Source organism: Hemiscyllium ocellatum, chromosome 36, assembly GCF_020745735.1.
Source record: "Hemiscyllium ocellatum isolate sHemOce1 chromosome 36, sHemOce1.pat.X.cur, whole genome shotgun sequence".
NCBI lineage: Eukaryota > Metazoa > Chordata > Chondrichthyes > Orectolobiformes > Hemiscylliidae > Hemiscyllium > Hemiscyllium ocellatum.
Genome location: NC_083436.1, coordinates 39632482 through 39654847, shown reverse-complemented (window position 1 = coordinate 39654847; position 22366 = coordinate 39632482). Strand labels below are relative to the sequence as shown.

The window sequence follows — 22366 nt, the reverse complement described above, 5'->3', positions numbered from 1 at the left end:
AGTTCATTAATGTGTCTGAGTTAAATCACACCTAATGTTGATACCAAACACAGAAAAAAGTAGCTGCTTTCTACCTACCACATTTTCAATTTTTTTTTGTTTTAACAAAAATATTCTTTTAATAAAGATCAGGAAATCTTTCCACAAATCTGTCACCAATGTTTTAGTTTCTTGAGAGTTAACAGTATAGTGAAAGGTTCTGAATGGTAGCGCCCACATCTCCAGTCATCTGCTTCTGCACGTTTCTCGTCTCCTATGAAGGAGCTTGTTTTGTTGCAAAATATGTTAAAGTTACAATTTGACTACCGCTTGACTAACTACCCAACTGCTTAAAGCTGCAACTCAGAAAGAGAGAGAAAGAGAGAGACAGAGAAAGAGAATAGCTTTTGAGGGTTGGTGTACTTATCTTCCAATGTCAGCATGAAGCAGCTAAATCTTCCTAAAAAGTTATGGAAGTCTTTTAATCTACACCAATTCACTAGCATTTAGAGAGTGATACATGAAGTTCTCTTGTCTGTTCAGTGAATATCTAGCTACACTATGGCCTCATTGGTTGGTTGAAGAGTTTTGTGTGAGAAATACATTACCTTTTAGTGAAATTAGTTGCTTTTAAAGATCCAGCAAAACTGTATATCATTCCATGTGATCACAAATGTCTTCAATTATTTTAGGGACTACAGTTCTGTTGGATCAGTTCAAATGTTGATAATTCACAATACATTTCTCCAGTTTGAATTATTCATTGTCACTAAAGTTAAGGCCACATTCAATAAGAACATTCAAAAGGGAATTGGATCAATGCTAGAAGGAGACACACATTGCCAAGCTAGAGGGCAACATAGCAGGGCAATGGAATCAACTGGATAGATCTTTCAAATAGCCGGCACTTCCTGTGCTATTGGCATCGCATGATTGTTTCAAGTTTAAATTGCAATTACTATATATTTAATGGAATCAAATTAGTTAAAATTTCAGCTGCAGTTTTTGTTGCTAGATCTTTGGGCATTCTATTAGCTGTCATCCTGAACACAATAATCATCATGACTTGTTAAAAATTTAAATCCAACTTCTTATAATATTTAAACGGGTTCCGTAATTAAGATGCTGAATTATTACTTTATATTTTGGTGGTTTCCTCAACCAGATGACGGACACCGGTTACTGATCATCTACAAACATCCTAAAAATGGCCATAAACTCAAGAGGCCCAATTTCTTTCAGCAGCAAGGGCATACATTCATCTAACAAAAGTGAACTTCAGGTATTCATATCCCGCTGACTAACACTTTGGAATCAATCATTGCCAGAATATGCCAGGACTGGTCTTGCAGGAACTACTGCAGATTTAATCTCGACTGTACATTAGAAAATATTTTACAGAGGATGCAACCTCCAAAGCTTCTTCGGCAAAAAAAAATGCAGGGATCACAAAGTATTTAAGTTTTTGTTTTGCAATGTGATGCCAGAAATATTCCTACAATCACACGGATGGCTTCATATATACGTGACCTTATATTATATAGCATTCCTCAATTTGCAGCCTGAATGTTCTTTACTTTTACTAGCAGGGCTGTGCCTTTGGTCCAACATGAAGTAACATATGAAATGGTCAGCAGTAGAAGCCTTGAAGTCCAATGCAGCAGAAATAAACTTAGGTTGCGGCAAACAGGCTGGAGTTGTTGCGATTATATTTGAAAGAAAAAGCTGAAACTAAGATCCTGACCCCCACCCTTCCCCCTTTTCCTTAAAAAAAACACAAAGAAAGTTACGTCCAGGTTAGAACTACCATGAAATCTATCGTCTCACAAACTGAGTCCCGACTGGAATAAAAGAACCTTAAGGTGAGCCATTCATATGGAAGTGCCCCGGTCAGGGTCATTGTTGAGGCTGTATGCAGCTGAGGGGGTTGGTTGATATGGGATAGAGGACATGGTTTTGATGGGACTTCGGAAAAAGCCGCCATTTGGTGCCCTGCTCCGGAAGGGCCCAGTTCGATGGTCAGGCATAGGCCCGAATGAAAAACCGGAGGCGGCTTTGGCGGACAGGCTGCGGCTTATAGTCTGGATTTGCTCTGGTATGAAGGTGGTCGTGGTGATGTGAGTGTTCCTGAAGTCACTGATCTGCTCGAGACCTTGTCGCGTAGGGATGGTGTCCACCTCCAGGGGAGTCAGGTCTATGGACGAGGTGGAAAACTGCTTGTGGGGGCTGTCGTCATCCGTACAGAGGCTGTTCACTCGCCTGTGGAGATGCTCCAGGTCAATCTCCTTATCCTCCTGTCAAAGGGAGGAAACAGAAAAACTTGTTGAGAGAGTCAAACCATGGCAGCTGGCCCAGGATGGAGGCAGTCCAACCTGCAAATTCCGGCTCAGGCCCACTTTCAATCGTAGGTAACGCTTGATTTTAGAGGAATGTTTTTGTCAGAAACAATGGTACCACCCAGTGTGTGTGTGGAGTGCGTCTGTTCTGAGAACTGGCAACTTTTGTTGCATTGCAGCTGAACATTAGGCAGTAATGGATCTCCATGAGATCTTACTATTCACACATACCCTCATTGTGCTGGCTACCTTTCAGACCAGAGCTGGCAGCAATAGTTCAGAGTGTCCACCAACTGCCGCAAAAACTCACCAAGGTTCCTCTGACAACACTGCTAAAACTCACAACCTCTACCATCTGGAAGGACAAGGGAAACAGATGCATGGGAGCACCATCACCAACAAGTTCCCTCCCGGCCGCTCACTATCCTGTTTTGGAAATTGATTGCCGTACCTTCACTGCTGTTGGGTCAAAGTCCTGCAATTCCCTTCCTAACAGCTCTCTGAGCAAACCTATATCCCAAAGCCTACAGCAGTTTGAGAAAACAGCTCATCACCAACCTCTCCAATGAGCATTGGGCAATAAATGCTGGTCCACACAGCAACGCCTACATCCCATGAATGAATACAAAAAAAGCTTTCAAATACTGGAGAGACATGGCAGATGCATTTAGAATTAAACGTTGGTGTCTGAAACATAGTATACCCCTACTCCACAATATCTCAGTTCTTTGTTGCAATTCTGTGGACAGCTTTGAATGCATTAATCAATAAGTATGTCCACATCTCATGAATGAATAAAGAGAAAGATCAATCAGGCAAACTTATGAGGGTTGATGCTAGGAACTATTTTTGTTGCCAGGTCTTGCTTTACATCCCATAAAGATTTCAATGATAAAATGATCTTTGATCTTATTCATGCATGCTGTCAGGACTCCTATAGGAGCTAAAAGAATTTGTGCGAGAAAACACGACAATCACTTTTTACATGGCAAGATACTCAATAATGACCAGATAGCTTGTTATCGTCATGTTTTTGAGAGATAAATCCTGGTGAGGACACCAGGGATAAATCTCCTGCATTCTTCCAGATATCAATTACATTCAGATGAGAGGGTCGATTCTAACAGTCAGCTTAAATTCACAGAATTACTATGGTCCAGAATTAGACCATCTGGCTCATCATGTCTGATGAGTTTCTATTACCCAGTGCCAACCTCTTGCATTTTCCTCACATCTCTGCACACTATTTCTAGCCAAACAATTACCTAATGCCCCTCTTAAATACCTCAATTGGAAATCTAGATTTCACCACCTGCTGAGATGGGATTTGAACCTATGTTCCTTGAGAATTAGGCTGACATCCTGGTGACAGTTCTAGTGACAGCATCACTATCTAGGTTTCAGGGGCTGTAGATTTAAAAGGTAAAATCAAAGGAGCCTGGGTGAATTGCTGCAGTGCATCTTGTACATGGTACTCACTGCTGCCACTGGTGGTGGACAGAGTGAATGCATAAAGTTGCAGATGGGCCAATCAAATGGGGCTGCTGTGTCTGAAACAGTGTAAAGTTTATTGAGTGTTGGAACTGCATTCATCAAGGAAAGTGGAGCGCATTTTCATTTCACTTCTGACTTGTGCCTTGCACATCGTGATTTAGGAGATGAATTTGAAGAATTAGAGCAAGAAGAGGAGAGAAAGATAAACTGTACTTTCGTAATATCTTTGAATATATCCGGTAATTCAAAATGGTGCTGGTAAGTGGCAACTTTTCACTGTATTCTTTTTTTTAAATACATGTGACAATAACTCATTCAATTCAATTCAGTGAATTACTCATTCAGAACTTCTAGCATTTCACCTGCTCTGGTAGCCATAGTATTTAGTTCTTAGTCAATGGTATCTGCCAGGAATGATAATTGTGGGGGATTTAGTGATGGTGATGCCAATGAATGTCAATGGGGTGAGGGGGAGGGGGTGGTTAGAATCTGTCTTGTTGGAGATGATTATTTCTGGGCTACTTCTAATTTTAATTGCCACTTCCCAGTGAAAGTTACTCTGTGAAGGCTAGTTTCATAAAACAGACTTGTATCCCTTTGACTTGAAATGGTGAAGGTGATCAAAATTAGAATTGTAAATGATCAAATGATTCAGTCAGATTGACAGGAAGAAGCTAATCCCTCTGGTGGGACAAAGTCTTAGAATCCAAATGGGACAGACCAGGAGTGAAATCAAGGAGCATATTTCCACCCACAGGGTAGTAGAAAGCTCAAAATCTTTCCCCTAAAATGTGGGTGTGTAAAGGATCAATTGCTATTTTCAAAACCGAGACCAATCAGTCTTGCTTGTTAAAGATATATTAAAGGAGATGGATGGAAGGTAGTTTGGTATGCAGCTCACCACTGCCCTCACAGGGCAATTAGGAATGGTCAACAAGCACTCACCTGGACAGTGACAAACACATCCCAACAAACAAAGCAAACATTGAGTTGAGGAACAAATTAGCCATAGGCTGATGAATCATAGAGTCCCTACAGTGAGGAAGCAGACCATTCAGGCCATCAAGTCCACAATGGCCCTCCAAACAGCAACCACCCAGTCCCAACCCAGCCATGTAACCCCCCCACCATGGCTAATCTGCCTAGCCTGCACACAATGAGCAATTTAGCATGCCCAATCCACTAACCTGCACATCTTTGGACTGTGAGAGGAAACCAGAGCACCCAGCAGAAACCCATGCAGACATGGGGAGAATGTGCAAAACTCCACACAGACAGATTCCTGAGGCTGGAACTGAACTCAGGCCCCTGTGAGGCAGCAGTTCTAACCACTGAGCCACTATATGGTAGAATAAGCACAAATGGCCGAATGGTCACCTCCTGTCAGTCTGATGCAAGGATTGTAGGACAGAAAATACAAAGCTTCTCAAACTTACTAAGAAAATACTCTAGCCCTATCCTTGACCTACGTTCTCTTTAGACATCCAGCCCATAGAATAAGAAAACAAAAAGGGATGGGATTAATGTTCTCTACTAGCACTTTGCTGACTTCACTGAGAAGGTATGTCATGTTACGGTTTCTACATTTGCCCAGTGAGAGGTGAATAGTTTGATTTCTCAAGCTCTTACCTGCTGAATCAGTAGCACTAGAGGTTACTTTCAGTCATCTGAAACTTCTTAATCCACACAATTGAATTGTATTAGAAGAGGTTACATCAGCTTGAAAGGGTCAAAAAGGATGTCTGATCCCATTTACAGGGTGTTATACATGTCAAATTAACACAAGTGGAGCCTTTCACAAGTAAATTTATATTGCGGACAATTATTTGGCTTAATGTTTGAATGCATATTTGTAATGAATATGTTAAACATGCAATTAGAACCATTTGATTATATGAAAATTATATGCTGATCAATTATGTTGAGTTGCAGGATACAGTCATCACTCTACAGTCCCATAATACTTTATGTTCTACTATTTAGATTTAAAACAGGATGATTTTGCATATTAGCACCTTATTGTTAAACCTTGTTAAATCTAATTTTAGTAAAGACTGGTGCATGACATTTCATTAAGTTGACTTATCACAGTTCCAAATTAAGAGTACCTAATTTAAACAAAATGCATTGACATAACGCCTTTCATGGCTGAAAATGTGTTGCTGGAAAAGCGCAGCAGGTCAGGCAGCATCCGAGGAACAGGAGATTCAACGTTTCGGGCATAAGCCCTTCCTGAAGAAGGACTTATGCCTGAAACGTCGATTCTCCTGTTCCTTGGATGCTGCCTGACCTGCTGCGCTTTTCCAGCAACACATTTTCAGCTCTGATTTCCGGCATCTGCAGACATCACTTTCTCCTCCATAACGCCTTTCATAACCTCTAGACATCCCAAAGCACTTCACAGCCAATGAAGTACTTTGAGTGCATTCATTGTTGTAATGTAGGATATGTAGCAGCCAAATTACACAGAGTAGGCTCCTGTAAACTGATATGTGCTAATGATCAGAGAATCTGTTTTATGATGTTGGTTTGGCATAAATATTGTCTACAACATCAGGGATAATTCTCATGGTCTTCTTTGGGAAAATATTGCCTGGGATTTATGCCTAGCTGAGAGGGCAGTCGGGGAATTGTTCTAATTTTCCAACCACAAGACAGCACCTGTGACAATGCAGCACACCCTCAGTTTTGCACTGAGGACTGGAATTTAAATTCGTGCTCAAATTTCTGATATAAACCAACAGCCTCCTACCTCAGAGATCAGCACGTTACCCATTGAGCTACAGTCAAGTCACCTGAACAGATGACAAAATGGATCTTGGTATGTGATGCAAAACATTTACCAGCAAGACAGCATTACCTTTTATTCACCCCCTTATTCTTCCTGGCAAGTCAAAAACCATTGAATGAAATTTGGGTTTTGTTTAAGATTGGCTGAGGATTCGCTTATGCCCGCTCTGCATTCGCACTAAAGATGCATTTAAATATATTCTTTCATGTTGATGAAGAAACAAAATTTGTAATTGTTTGACCGTTCAGATGATGGATTACGTTTATATGGGGGCCACTGTGGTCTTGCAGGTTAATGAGTGACAAAGTGAATTATGAATTAATCTGTTTTCGTGACGTTGTTTGAGAGATCAGTGAACTCTTCTATTGAGCATCTGAGCTGCTTCAGTTTAGCATTTCACCTGAATGGTGGTGTGTTGATAGTGCAGCACTCCATAATGTGCACAGGTTTCTGCTGAAGTGCAATGTGAGCCAATGGCTTTTTGATTGCAAGAGATGGGCTTGATACTAAATGGTGAAGACAGAGGAAATGGGCAAACAAGAACCAAACTACACCAAATGTGTTGAATATTGCTCATTGAATACTCACTATGACAAGTGATCAATGCATGAATTAGTTTTTTTCAACCCCCCTCTCCCTCCTTCTGCTCCTACATAGAACATAGAACATAGAACATAGAAGGATACAGCGCAGTACAGGCCCTTCGGCCCTCGATGTTGCGCCGACCGAATCCTACCTAACCTATACTAGCCCAATAACTTCCAAATGCCTATCCAATGCCCGCTTAAATGACCATAAAGAAGGAGAGTTCACCACTGATACGGGCAGGGCATTCCATGAACTCACAACCCGCTGTGTGAAGAATCTACCCCTAACATCTGTCCTATACCTACCACCCCTTAATTTAAAGCTATGTCCCCTAGTAACACCTGACTCCATTAGCGGTAAAAGGTTCTTAGTATCTACCCTATCTAAACCCCTAATCATCTTATACACTTCTATCAGATCTCCCCTAAACCTTCTCTTCTCCAATGAGAACAGCCCCAAGTGCCTCAGCCTTTCCTCATAAGATTTTCCTACCATTCCAGGCAACATCCTGGTAAACCTCCTCTGCACTCGTTCTAAAGCTTCCACATCCTTCCTATAGTATGGCGACCAAAACTGCACACAATACTCCAGATGAGGCCTCACCAGAGTCTTATACAACTGCAACATGACCTCAGGACTCCGGAACTCAATTCCTCTGCCAATAAAGCCCAGTACACCATATGCCTTCCTCACAGCACTATTTACCTGGGTGGCAACTTTCAGAGATCTGTGTACATGGACACCAAGATCCCTCTGCTCATCCACACTACCAAGTAGCCTACCATTAGCCCAGTAATCCATCATCTTGTTATTCCTACCAAAGTGAACGACTTCGCACTTAGCTACATTGAATTCCATTTGCCACATTTCCGCCCAGCTCTGCAACTTATCTATATCCCGCTGTAACCTACCACTTCCTTCCTCACTATCCACAACTCCACCGACTTTTGTGTCATCCGCAAACTTGCTTACCCAGCTTTCAAGTCCTTCCTCTAGATCATTTATAAAGATAACAAAAAGCAATGGTCCCAAAACAGATCCTTGTGGTACACCGCTAGTAACTGCGCTCCAAGATGAACATAATCCATCAACTACTACCCTCTGTCTCCTTCCAGCCAGCCAATTCCTAATCCAAACCTCTAATGTATCCTCAATGCCATACCTCCGTAGTTTTAGCATTAGCCTACCATGGGGAACCTTATCGAACGCCTTACTAAAATCCATATACACAACATCTACTGCTTTACCCTCATCCACTTCCTTAGTCACCTTCTCAAAGAACTCAATAAGGTTTGTGAGGCACGACCTGCCCTTCACAAAACCATGCTGGCTATCCCTGATCACGTTATTCCTACCCAGATGTTCATAAATCTTATCCCTTACCATTCTCTCTAAGACTTTGCCCACCACTGAAGTCAGACTCACTGGCCTATAGTTACTAGGGCTATCCCTACTCCCTTTCTTGAACAATGGGACCACATTCGCTATCCTCCAGTCCTCTGGTACTATTCCCGTTGACAATGACGACATAAAAATCCAGGCCAATGGCTCTGCTATCTCCTCCCTAGCTTCCCATAGGATCCTGGGGTAAATGCCATCAGGCCCAGGAGACTTATCTATATTCATCCTTTCCAATATTCCCAAAACCTCTTCCCTGCATATTTCCAGGGCATCCATTCTAATTATTTGTGATTCCATATTCACATCAGCAACAGTGTCCTGTTCCTGAGTGAATACTGATGAAAAGTACTGATTTAATGTTTCTCCAATCTCCTCCGCCTCCACACACAACTTCCCACTACTATCCTTGACTGGACCGATACCTACCCTAGTCATCCTTTTATTCTTGACATACCTATAGAAAGCCTTTGGGTTTCCCCTAATCCTACCAGCTAAAGACTTTTCATGTCCCCTTCTCGCTTCTCTTAGCTCCCTCTTTAGCTCCTTCCTGGCTACCTTATAACTCTCAATCGCCCCTACTGAACCTTCACGCCTCATCTTTACATATGCCGCCTTCTTCCCTTTCATAAGGGACTCCAATTCCTTACTAAACCACGGCTGCCTCACAAGGCCCTTTACACCATGCCTGACTGGTACATACCTATCGAGGACACGCAGTAGCTGCTCCTTGAACAATCCCCACATCTCATTAGTGTTCTTCTCTTGAAGCCTGTTTTTCCAATCCACACATCCTAAGTCATGCCTCACAGCATCATAATTTCCCTGCCCCCAGCTATAGCTCTTGCCCTGCGGCGCACGATTATCCCTCTCCATCACTAAAGTAAAAGTCACCGAGTTGTGGTCACTGTCCCCGAAGTGCTCACCTACCTCCAAATCTAACACCTGGCCTGGTTCATTACCTAGAACCAAATCCAATATAGCCTCCCCTCTTGTTGGCCTGTCGACATATTGTGTCAGGAAACCCTCCTGCACACATTGTACAAACACCGACCCATCTAATGAACTCGAGCTATAGCTCTCCCAGTCAATATCTGGGAAGTTAAAGTCCCCCATAACAACCACCCTGCTACCTTCACTCTTTTCCTGAATCATCCTCGCAATATTATCCTCTACTTCTCTAGGACTATTAGGAGGCCTGTAGAAAACACCTAACAGGGTGACCTCACCTTTCCTATTTCTAACCTCAGCCCAAACTACCTCAGATGGCAAGTCCTCTTCCATCGTCCATTCCACTGCTGTGATACTGTCTTTGACAAGTAATGCCACGCCTCCCCCTTTTTTACCCCCATGTTTGATCCTACTAAAACATTTGAACCCTGGAACGTGCAACAGCCATTCTTGTCCCTGTTCTACCCACGTCTCTGTAATGGCCACAACATCGAAGTCCCAGGTACCAACCCACGCTGCAAGTTCACCTACCTTATTCCTTATACTTCTGGCATTGAAGTATACACACTTCAATCCACCTTTCTGGTTACAGGCACCCTCCTTAGAGATCGCTGCATTATTCCTAACCTCCCTACACTCAAGGTCCTGTACCCTAAAGCTACAGTCCTGGTTCCCATGCCCCCGCGGAGTTAGTTTAAACCCTCCCAAAGAGCACTAGCAAACCTCCCCCCAAGGATACTGGTGCCCCTCAGGTTCAGGTGTAGCCCATCCTTTTTATAGAGGTCCCACCTTCCCCAGAAAGGACCCCAGTTGTCCAGAAACCGGAATCCCTCCCTCCTGCACCATCCCTGTAGCCACGCATTTAACTGCTCTCTCTCCCTATTCCTCGACTCTCTATCACGTGGCACGGGTAACAAACCAGAGACTACAACTCTGTTTGTTCTAACTCTGAGCTTCCAACCTAGCTCCCTGAAAGCCTGTCTGACATCCTCACCCTTCTTCCTACCTATATCGTTGGTGCCAACGTGGACCACGATCTGGGGCTGCTCCCCCTCTCCCTTAAGGACCCGGAAAACACGATCAGCAACATCACGTACCCTTGCACCTGGGAGGCAACATACCAAACGTGAGTCCCTGTCGCCCCCACAAAACCGTCTGTCTGTACCCCTCACTATCGAGTCCCCAAGAACTATTGCTCTACCTTTCTCCACCCTACCCTTCTGAGCAACGGGGCCAGGCTCCGTGCCAGAGGCCTGAACCTCGTTGCTTGCCCCTGGTAAGTCATCCCCCCCACAAGTATCCAAAACGGTATACTTGTTCTTGAGGGGAATGACCGCAGGGGGTCCCTGCACTGGCTTCCTCCTCCCACTCCCCCTCACTGTCACCCATCTATCTTGAACTTTCGGAGTAACTACTTGCCTAAAGCTCCGATCTATGACCTCCTCTGCCTCCCGAATGATCCGCAGTTCATCCAACTCCAGCTCCAGTTCCCTAACACGGGTTTGGAGGAGCTGGAGATGGGTGCACTTCTTGCAAGTGTACTCAGCAGGGACGCTAATGGCTTCCCTCACCTCATACATGTTGCAAGAGGAACATTGCCCTCTCTGCACTGCCATCCCTCTAAAAGTAAGCTTTCCTTAAAAAAAAACAACAAAAACCAACTAAATCTAAAGAAACAAACAAGGAAAATGCAGCACTTACCCGCTAGTCACAATTGGTCTTATTATTAGGTTAGAGGAGGTGGAAGGGTGGGAGGCACTACTCGTGTAGTGCCTCGGGTGACTCGCCTACGCGTTTAAATAAGGGGAGAAAAAAAACCTTACCCAGGTAACCTAGCGCGCCTTCCGGGTCTGCTACCGCTTTTTTGAAGGAAAACTTTAAATTTTTAACTAATAAATAAGCGACCAAACTTACCCACCAGCCGTCGCGAAGTCTTCCGAGAGACTGAGGCCTAAAACTCGGAGCCCGCGTTTAAATAAGGGGAGAAAAAAAACCTTACCCAGGTAACCTAGCGCGTCTTCCGGGTCTGCTACCGCTTTTTTGAAGGAAAAATTTAAATTTTTAACTAATAAATAAGCGACCAAACTTACCCACCAGCCGTCGCGAAGTCTTCCGAGAGACTGAGGCCTAAAACTCGGAGCCCGCGTTTAAATAAAAACTCGGAGCCCTCTCTCAGTATTTTTCTCTTGATTCATCTCCAAGCCACACACCATCCTGACTTTTGCTTTTCCTTCAACGTGCCAAATCCTGGAACTCCATATCTTTTTTGTCATTCATTCATGAGATGTTAGCATTGAATATCTCTAATGACCCAATGCCAATGGCCTTCTGTGGTGAAGAACTTCACTGATTCACTAACCTCTGAGAGAAGAAATCCTTTCTCATCTTTGTCTCAAATGTGCAGTCCTTTATTCTAAGATTAGGCCGTCTGGTCTTAGACTGCCCCACAAGGAGAAATAACCAACCCTGCACCAACCATGTCAAGCTCCTACAGAATCTTATATATTTCAGAGAGATCGCCTTTCATGCTTCTGAACTCTTTGCCCCGGTACATCCACTTCCTCACCATCGTGTGGATCAAATTTAATTACTGGGTAAGAAAGCTGACTGTGTTTAATGGCAATGAAATTGTAATCTAAATGTAGAGAGGGGTGGGACAATATCACAATTAATCTTCTTCAATTCCATTATTGATTTGGCCTGTTCAATACCAAGGATTAATGTTTGTGAGAAGATTTGTAGCTCGGGTGCTCGTTGTTGTGGTTCTGTTCGCCGAGCTGGGAATTTGTGTTTCAGACGTTGCGTCCCCTGTCTAGGTGACATCCTCAGTGCTTGGGAGCCTCCTGTGAAGCGCTTCTGTGATCTTTCCTCCAGCATTTGTCGTGGTTTGTCTCTGCCGCTTCCGGTTGTCAGTTCCAGCTGTCTGCTGTAGTGGTCGGTATATTGGGTCCAGGTCGATGTGCTTATTGATTGAATCTGTGGATGAGTGCCATGCCTCTAGGAATTCCCTGGCTGTTCTCTGTTTGGCTTGTCCTATAATATAGTGTTGTCCCAGTCGAACTCATTTTGCTTGTCATCTGCGTGTGTGGCTACTAAGGACAGCTGGTCATGTGGTTTCGTGGCTAGTTGGTGTTCATGGATGTGGATCGTTAGCTGTCTTCCTGTTTGTCCTATGTCGTGTTTATGCAGTCCTTGCATGGGATTTTGTACACTACATTCGTTTTGCTCATGCTGGGTATCAGGTCCTTCGCTCTGGTGAGTTGTTATCTGAGAGTGGCTGTTGGTTTGTGTACTGTTATGAGTCCTAGTGGTCGCAGTAGTCTGGCTGTCAGTTCGGAAATGCTCTTGATGTATGGGAGTGTGGCTAGTCCTTTGGGTTGCGGCATGTCCTTGTTCCGTTGTCTTTCCCTTAGGGCATCTGTTGATGAAATTGCGGGGGGATCCGTTTTTGGCGAATATATTGTATAGGTGTTCTTCTTCCTCTTTTTGCAGTTCTGGTGTACTGCAGTGTGTTGTGGCTCTTTTGAACAGTGTCTTGATGCAACTTCTTTTGCAACTGGGACAACACTACTATTATAGGACAAGCCAAACAGAGAACAGCCAGGGAATTCCTACAGGCATGGCACTCATCCATAGATTCAGTCAATAAGCACATCAACCTGGACCCAATATACCGCACACTGCAGCGGACAGCTGGAACTGACAACCGGAAGTGTCAGAGACAAACCACTATAAATGGTGGAGGAAACATCACAGAAGCGCTTCACAGGAGGCTCCCAAGCACTGAGGATGTCACCTAGACAGGGGACGCAACAAAAATTCCCAGCTTGGCGAACAGAACCACAACACCAAGGATTAATGTGGACACTGTTTAATTTGTGCTTTTGAATGTCTGAAACCATGTCCACAATTTGATTGTCATTCTCTTCTGAGAATTTCTGTTTAAGCAGACTGTGAACGTACTCCTACTCTTGACAATACATCACCAGATTATTGACACAACAGAGAGAAAAGCCTGGCTGCAGTCGGTTCATTGTGTAGGTGCTAAAGCCTTGAGACCTCAAGGCTGTTACTCCAGTGATGCTTCACTGTTAGAGATTCTGACTTTGGGCTGAATCATCAAACTAAGACCTTGTTTACCTTCTCAGCTGGATCTATAGTATCCCATAGCTCTATTTGATAAAGACCAGGGAATTATACACAGTGCCCAGATTATTACTTATCCATCAACAGATATCATTAAAAACAGATTAGTCAGATAATATCACATTGTTGTTTGTGGAAGCTTGCTGTGTGCAAATTGGCTGTGGTAGTTCCCACACTACAACACTAGTAGCATTTTTGTCGCTTTACTTCATTGAATGTAAAAGGCTTTGGGAGGACCTGAGTTTATGAAAGACATTACATAAATCAAGTCTTCTTCCTCGTATCCTATAGGAGTAATTTCAAAATTCCCTATGGATGAGTCTTTTTAACCTTTGGAATAGTCAGAGCCTGCATGCCTCATATACTAACCATTCCCAGTCTAGTAATTCCTATTCCAGTAATTTGCACACTGAAGGCAACCTTGTATCTGAAATAAGTGGACATTTTTGTCCATTGCAATAAACCCTGTAGCACTCGTGTTTGGAAGGATACTGTCACAATCCTCTTTCATTGATTGGATCTAAAGGACTATGTACTTTACAGTGGAGGAGGAGCATTCAACGGTGAGTCTTAACAAGAAGAGGCTTTTGTCTTAACAAAATGTAGTTTATTGCATGACAGCAATTAGCTACAGGTTACATTAATGAGGTAAACATTGATATGAACACGACCAGCAAATCTGTGGATAAAGGCATATCCTCAGATGAGGTGGAGTTTAATGCAGCCTCCAACGTTAACCCTTTCGGGACAATTACCTTTCACAACAAAGCCTTTCCAAATAGTGAGGCCTGCTGAATTGGGATTTAGTGGATGACAAGACTACTTATTGATCCCAGTTACAATTTTAAGTTGAATCCAGCAGTGAGGACACATTGACCTGTTCATGAACTATAAGGTCTAAAGCTGTAGTTTTAATTGAGTGAGGAACATAAACCTCTGAGGTTGTGTGCTGGCATGCAGATGTATAATTTGCTTGTGCAAACTCTTTGTTCAAACTTGATTCGATTAGGTTTCAGCACTCATTCTCATGGTCTTGTCACTTAAGGATTTGGGCACCTCCAGAAATTGATTCAATTGACAATGAAAAGCAGCTCTCAATATTCAATAGAGCCAGTTGTGGAATGAAGATTTTCAGTAGATCATTAATATTATCTCCCAAAACATTGGCCTGAACACAAAGCAGAGTACGCATGCGGCACTGCGCATGATTCGTTGATGATAAGTGGAATTGTAAATAATAGAATAACTTTGTAGATGTATCTACACTGCATAGACATTGGTGGTTCAAAAAGGTAGCTCACTATCACCTTCTCAAAGATAGCTAAAGATTTAAACATTACTGAAAGGAGACAGGAGGTCAAAGCTTTTGGTTTGCACTCAGCAGGACTTGGACACACAAAACAAAGTAGAAAAAAGGAACACCAAATTATACAGAATGAGAAGAGAATATCAGTTTGTTGGGCAATTGATTGATGTGGAGATGCAGCAAGAACAGTTAACTGCCAATCTTCATTCTAAGACCAGACAGATTCTGATTGGTCAGGGCATTGACCTGGGGAGGCAACAGAGATTGGCTGTCTCCATAACTCTCTTTTTCATGGAAAAAGTGCAATGTATGGACAAATTTCCTCTGTCTGCATAAAACAAGGCCATGTATGCTAATTTATGCAGCTTCTAGCTCACACAGATGTTTTGCACTGTGAGCCTGGTTGATTTTTAGTGTAACTCTTAGCCCAGTTTGGATTATTTAACAAATCATGTCTAATAGCAGAATCACCATCCAACAGTAGATATACTTTTCTGAGGCTTAGAAAGCAGGAGCTGGTTCAGCAGACAGGAATGCTATCCACTGAGAATGATCAATAGAACTTGTTCAATATGGTCTGTCAGTCATTGGAACACATGGTCTACATGCATGTCATTACAATGCATCTATTTCTACTTGCCAACCAAGCAATATAAATGTTGTTTCCTTTTACTTTTGTACTTCTTGCAAATTGTCCTCCAGAGGGCAAGTCCTAAAGCTTTGTCAAAATGTATTTTTTGTCAGCAATATTCAAAGTTGGGTACTACCAGACAATTATTACTGCTTAATTTTTGAGCAATTTCTGCTCAGTCTTCAAGTTTAACTTGTTACATTAATATAACTTAGGGACATCTTCACTCTCTTTTCATCTGAACCTCAACCTTTAAATTCTCATCCTTTTGTATCTCCATGGTAGTCCTCATCTCTGCTTCACCACCACTTCAGAACTTTCTGGTATCTATGTGCTCTTTCCATACTGGCAACTTGAAGGCGCTTATTTGAATTGCTTACTGCTGGTAGTAGTTCCTTCAGCTGACTGGGTCTTAACTGCTGTAACTCCATTCCTGAATCCCTCTTCATTTCTACCTCTAGTTTCTCATTTAAGAAGCCTAACTCTTTGCCTCACAATACTCTATCACCTCAAGTGACCCTGCGTCCAAACGTTTTCCATATCATGCTTGTGAAGCATCTCGAGATGTTTACTCTCTTGTAGTTGCTACACAAATGCAGTTTTTTTTTGTTGCCTTGCTTATTTTGTAAGCTAACAGCTTCTGCACTGGGTATTTGAAGCCATGTTTTTTTTTGGATTTTATTTTAGTGTGTACAAAGTAAATCCTCAGATGGTTAGCAGGGGACATCTCACGTGGGGGTGAGACAGCTTTAAAGCTGTCACTTTATCACTGAGCTGGCGTGTGCTGATGGCTGCAGAATGTTACCTCTTTGGAGGGGACACGGGATCCTTTCCTCCTGTTCCACCAGTTTTCCACGATGGCTATGAGGCAGGCCAAGATGATGCCAGCAGCCAGGATGCAGAAGACCCCAGCAAAGCTGGCCAGATCGAAAGCACTGCCTTTCTGTTGTGCTCGGGATGAGGAGTAGATGTCACACTGCGCTGACTTTGGCCACCACTTGTGCTTCAAAATGTCGAGGTCTCCATGTTGCAGAAGTTCCAGGATCCTTGAGTTAAGGAAGAGGGAGAAACATTGTAAATACATGTTATGTCTAAGATTTCCAAAAAGCAGCAGGTGGAGAGGCATAAAGATGGTAGAGATTTACAGCACAGAGAAAGGCCCTTCAGCCCATGATGCTGGTCATAAATATCCATGGAATTCATTTTTAACCCATTTTCCAGCACTTTGCCTTTGCATCACAAGTGCACATCTTCATATTTTTTAAATGCAGTGAGGGTTTGTTCCCCTACCATCTTGCAGGCTGGGAGTTCCAGATTCCTGCTATCATCTGGACGGAAATGTGTTTGCTCAGTGGTTAGCACCAGGGACCTGGATTCAATTTCAGCCTCGGGCAACCATCTGTGTGGAGTCTGCACATTCTCCCCGTGTCTGTGTGGGTTTGCTCTGGGTGCTCAGGTTTTCTGCAACAGTCCAAAGATGTGCAGGTTAGGTGAATTGGCCATGGGAATTGGGCGGGGCTTCAGGGATAGAGTAGGGGGCTAGTTCTGCATTGGCTACTCTTCAGAGGGTTGCTGTGAACTTGATGGGCTAAAAAGACTCTTATTGCACTGTAGGGATTCTATGATCCTATGATCTCCTCTCGACCTTTTGCCACTTACTTTAAGGTTATCCAAAGATTCCATACACTGATATGTTTGTCAGTGAATCTGTACATCTATATGTTTGAGTGCCTATGTTGGTGTAAAATATGTGATTGTTAGTATTTTCTGAAGCTTATAGGGGCTGTAGCATTGGTCCTATAATCCTGTAGAGTTCATAGCAAGCTCACAAATTTCCCTGGCAGCAATTCAAATGGTTCCCACACGGGGGCAGTCTTGACACATGAAGCAGAATTTGGAAACCTCCCCAAGTCCAATCAATCCTGCCTCTCACGCATAAGAATGACCAAAACACATGTTTTCTTGAAGGCTGTACATGCATTTAAAAAACTGAATGAAATGCAAGGTCATAAGAATGAACACAGAAGGTAAATTCAATTGGCAGAGATATTGGTTAAATCTACCATTTGGCTCCATGCCATTACTTCCTGTGCATCAAGCATTCTATAGGTGTTATTTAGGAGGAACGCAAATATAAATAACGGAATAATGCACGTGTGGCCACATGTGTCTAGCACATGTCTTGTTCAGCAAGGTGGATATGTATATGTACCTGAAATACATAATCAGGAAACTGTAAAGCCAGCTGATACTGAACTGGTTAGCTTGAACATTGAATGAGGCATAGAGTGTAAAAGTTTTATGTCTGGGAAGTGTATAAAATGTTGGTTAGGCAGATTATGCTGGAGCTGCATATGATGTTGATTATGTCACAACTGATATATTGTGTGCAGTTCTGAAGTCCACATTTGGGGAGGGATGTTTTTGCAATGGAGAGGGTGGAGAGCACATTACCAGGATGTTATCATCTATTCCCTACAGCTTGGAAGCAGGCCCTTCAGCTGATCGAGTCCACACCAACCCTCTGAAGAGCATCCCATCCAGACCCTCCCTATCGCCATCAACCTGCTAAATCCCCCGAGCCTGTACACCCCTCGGATACTTTGGACAATTTACTATGGCCAATCCACCTAACCTGCACATCTCTGGATGTGGGAGAAAGCCCATGCAGACAAGGGGAGAATATACAAACTCCACACAGTCGCCTGAGGGTGAAATCAAACCTGGGTCCCTGGCACTGTGGGGCAGTGGTGCCAACCACTGAGGCACCTGGCTGGAGAGTTTCAGTAATGAAGAGAAATTGGGTGGACTGGGATTGTTTTCCATAGAGCTGAGGAGATTGAGGAAATGATGTATTGTCACTTGCACTTGACAGTGAATAATGCTGTAAAATACAGTGAAAAGCTTCACCAGTCACCACAAACTAGTGCCATTTCAAATAGGTTATGAATAAAAAGGCTAAAAGCTGTAACTGAGAGTCCTGAGCTGGCTGACCAACGACACCTGGACAATCACTCCTCATCACTGCCTCGCTGCTGCCTGTGCCAGACCCACCATTGTAGGAGTCAGGCACCATCTCTTCACCGCTGGGCCCACCTTGCTGATATCACTGCTGGTGCCAGTTTCCATCCTGAACCCACACTCACCCTACAACCAGGACTCTTCAGCTCTGCTCCTGCCTCGATAACATGAGGAATCCCCGCTCTGGGCACACCACGCTGTTGCCACTGTGGCTCTTACCATGCCAATGTTGGGGAAGCCTGCTCTGGGCCTATTGCAACCAGGATTCCCTGGCTCCACTGCCAGACCAGAGGGGACAAGATTGAGGTGCCTGTAATGATAAGTGGCATAGAAAGGATAGACTGGAAGAACGTTTTCCCCTTGCTGAGGAATCAATGACCAAGGAATATAGATTTAGGGTAAGGGGCAGGAGGTTTTGAGGACATGTGAGGAAAAACCTTTTCACCCAGAGGGTGGCGGGAATATGTAAGGAAGAGACAGACAGAAACCCTCATTTAAGAAAGATTTAAATGTACCTTTGCGATGCTAAATGTATGGGACAACTGCTGAAAAACAGGATTTGAATAATTAGGTGGTTGTTTCTGACTAGCACAGAGATGAAGTGCCTTTTTCTGTGTTATAGACCTCTATGACTCCATGATTCTCTGAATCTGTGTTTCAGGATAATATTGAGAACCCACAACCAATTCTCTTGTATCAGTCATACTCCATATCAGCCAGGATAAAGTCTAAAGTAGTTGTTATTGAACCAATCTATGTTCACATTACTAATCATTCCATAACTGCACTGGCTTCTCCAGGAATTAGGATTTAATTTTCAGAAGGAGGCAGGGCCAACAAAAAGAAAAATCTTCTAAATTATTTGAAGAACTGTGTATATTAGTTATAAAAAAATCTGAAGGAACGGGTGAAGGGGTTGGCAATTTGAATTACAGTAACGAATCATCCCATTGGATAATGAAGGCACCAGCTTTCTTTCCAATTGGTGTAGGGAGGGGCTTAGCATGATGGTGGACATGCTGGGTGACGAATGACAAGAGTAGTTGGAGAGTACGTGAAGAAACATCTAGGGGTATGACCGACCAGAGTTGGCAACTGTATGTGTTGTAATTTTATTGTAATTTTATTGTTCCCATGTACTGTTCTGGCTTGACAGTGAAAGAAGGATGTGACAGGGCACAGAGGAGATTTATGGGCATGTTGCTGTTGTATGTTGAGATTTATGGGCATGTTGCTGTTGTATGTTGAGATTTATGAGCATGCTGCTGTTGTATGTTGAGATTTATGGGCATGTTGCTGTTGTATGTTGGGATTTATGGGCATGTTGCTGTTGTATGTTGAGATTTATGAGCATGTTGCTGTTGTATGTTGAGATTTATGGGCATGTTGCTGTTGTACGTTGTGCACGTATCTTTAAAACAGGATGTCTTAAATTGTAGTCAATTATTATATGCCTCTGGACAGGATGTAACATTATAGTCCTATGACTGTCGATTGATTAAAACAGCAGTGGATGCAAAAGTCAAATATGTTGAATTAGCTTTTTGGCTTACACTTATAATCATTATGTCTCTCAGCTATTATACAATATACCTTTATGACACATACTCATGATATTGGCATTGTATCATAGCACGTAACCCGAGAGTACAAACATTTAAGGCTCCATCTTAACTGGGGCTATGTGAAGCATAACATGCAAATAGGATCAAGTCCCTGCTTGTAACTGAATAGCTTAAGACCAGGTCAATATGGAAGTGTCAATGGCTGTAGCAAATTATATGCATATATATTTCTGTGCTGCAATGTTCATATCTAGATCTTACGTTATGGGAGCTCACACAGCAGTATCTTGTGAGGTATAAATATCCCACTGAAGGGAAAAAAAGCCTAAACCAGTAGCAGATCAGAACCAACATATTATTTCACCAAATCTCGTCATATGATTAGTACTTCTACAATTTATTAAAGAACATAACAAATGCCGTCAGAAACAGAGAATGTTAGTGATGAGAAAAGGTTTGAAGAACAGGGGTTGTTTGCTTTGAAGGAAAATTTAATTGAGATGTGTAAACTATGAGGGATTAGTTAGAGTAAATAGGAAGAAACTGGTTCACATTGCAAATAAATCAATAACCAGAGGATGTAGATTTAGAGTAATTGGGAAAAGTAGTTGAGGAGGAATGTTTCTCACTCTGAGGATGCTGGGGTGTCTGGAAGTCAGTGCCAGAAATGATAGGTGAGGTAGCCATCCTCACATTTAAAATGCATTTGGATGTGGAGTTGAAGTAACTAACAAAGTTACTGACCAAGAACTAAAAAAGGAATGAGGTGAGATAACTCTTTTTGACTTGGCACAGACACAGGGATGGAATTTAACGCCCTCCCCATGGTGTGTTTGGTTGCTTGGGGTATTTGATTGGGGCAGAGAGTCATGTGTATGGGCTTCCTGTTGTAATACTAAATGAGGTTCTGAAGTAGACAGTTAATAGTCACTGGTGACCTCAATATCTAGTTGTATCATCAAATCATGGTCGCGGTGGTTGTAAAGTACATGCATCATACAAGGGGGTAGCATCCTCAATCAAAGACATTCATGTTTAGGATGTAGGTTTGCTCACTGCTCTGGAAGGTTCATTTCCAGATGTTTTGTCACCCTACTAGGTAATATCCTCAGTGGGTCTCCAGGCGAAGCTACCTAGTAGGGTGACGAAACATCTGGAAATGAACCTTCCAGCTCAGCGAGCAAACCTACATCCAGAACCTCAACCTGAGCTACAAATCTTCTCAAAACTCGCTAAGACCTATAGGCGCAATATGCTAAAAATGGCCCAAAAATGGGAAGCAAATGCCATCCGACAGAGTGCCACCCGCTAACAGCTGTACTTCATGCACATTTATTTTTAATCAAGGAACTTGGCATTGGGAAAGGAGAAGATGCCAACTGAGACCCAGATCCTGCCCTTGCTGCCAGCTAACCTGTTTCCGCTGTCTCACAGCCACACTGTCCTGCCATCACTTACCTGTGCCTGGCTCACTCAATCACCCTGGGAGTGGATGGGTGGTGGGGGTGGAGAAATGCCACAAAGAGCACCGAGCCTCTGATTGGCTGGCAGTACTCAGTGGGAGGGACATCTGTCCCCAAGTACTGATTCTGGGGAAGGTTCCCTAGTTGGCATTTAATATGGTGGACATTCATAGCAAAGGGCTCCTGATGAACCTCTAGCTGATTGGTGAGAACCAATTCATCAACATTAAACTCAGTCTAATTGGTCACATGGTCCTTGTTGGTGGTTAACTTTGTGCTTGGGGTATGGGTGGGTTATTCTTTAGAAGTTCGGTGTGGACTTGTTGGGCCAAAGGGGCTGTTTCCATACTGTAGGGATTCAATGATACAGGACTCACAGCAGAGAGAATTTCCTAGTCTTCCTGATCGATAGGCCCTAATTTAACAATGTCATTGATTCCCCATCTGGAGAATCTGGTACACAATAAATGAATATGCCACTGCTTCCAAATTCAAAAATCCAAAATAAATAATATTAAAATATATGTAAATCACACACCTTTACACTACAATACTTGCATTCATATAGTGTTTTTCCTGGTCTCAGGATGCCAAATGATTTTTAGCCAGTAATGTACTTTGGAAGTTTTATCACAGGTTATGAAGTTAGTTGGCTTGCGCAGAACTAGTTCCTATTATTGAATGTGAGATAATGCCT

General features: G+C 43.0%; 1 protein-coding gene across 1 annotated transcript in view; it reads right to left on the bottom strand.

Moving 5' to 3' along the window:
- Positions 1-1712: 1712 nt before the first annotated feature.
- The window catches only part of grid2 (glutamate receptor, ionotropic, delta 2), a 982254-nt gene continuing 961600 nt past the window's right edge, over positions 1713-22366 (bottom strand). Inside the window, exons 15-16 of the mRNA XM_060851484.1 lie at positions 16426-16666; positions 1713-2273 (exon numbers count right to left, since the gene is read on the bottom strand). Of these exons, the coding sequence (XP_060707467.1) occupies positions 1851-2273; positions 16426-16666 (664 nt within the window). The 3' untranslated portion in view covers positions 1713-1850. The remainder of the gene's footprint in view (positions 2274-16425; positions 16667-22366) is intronic.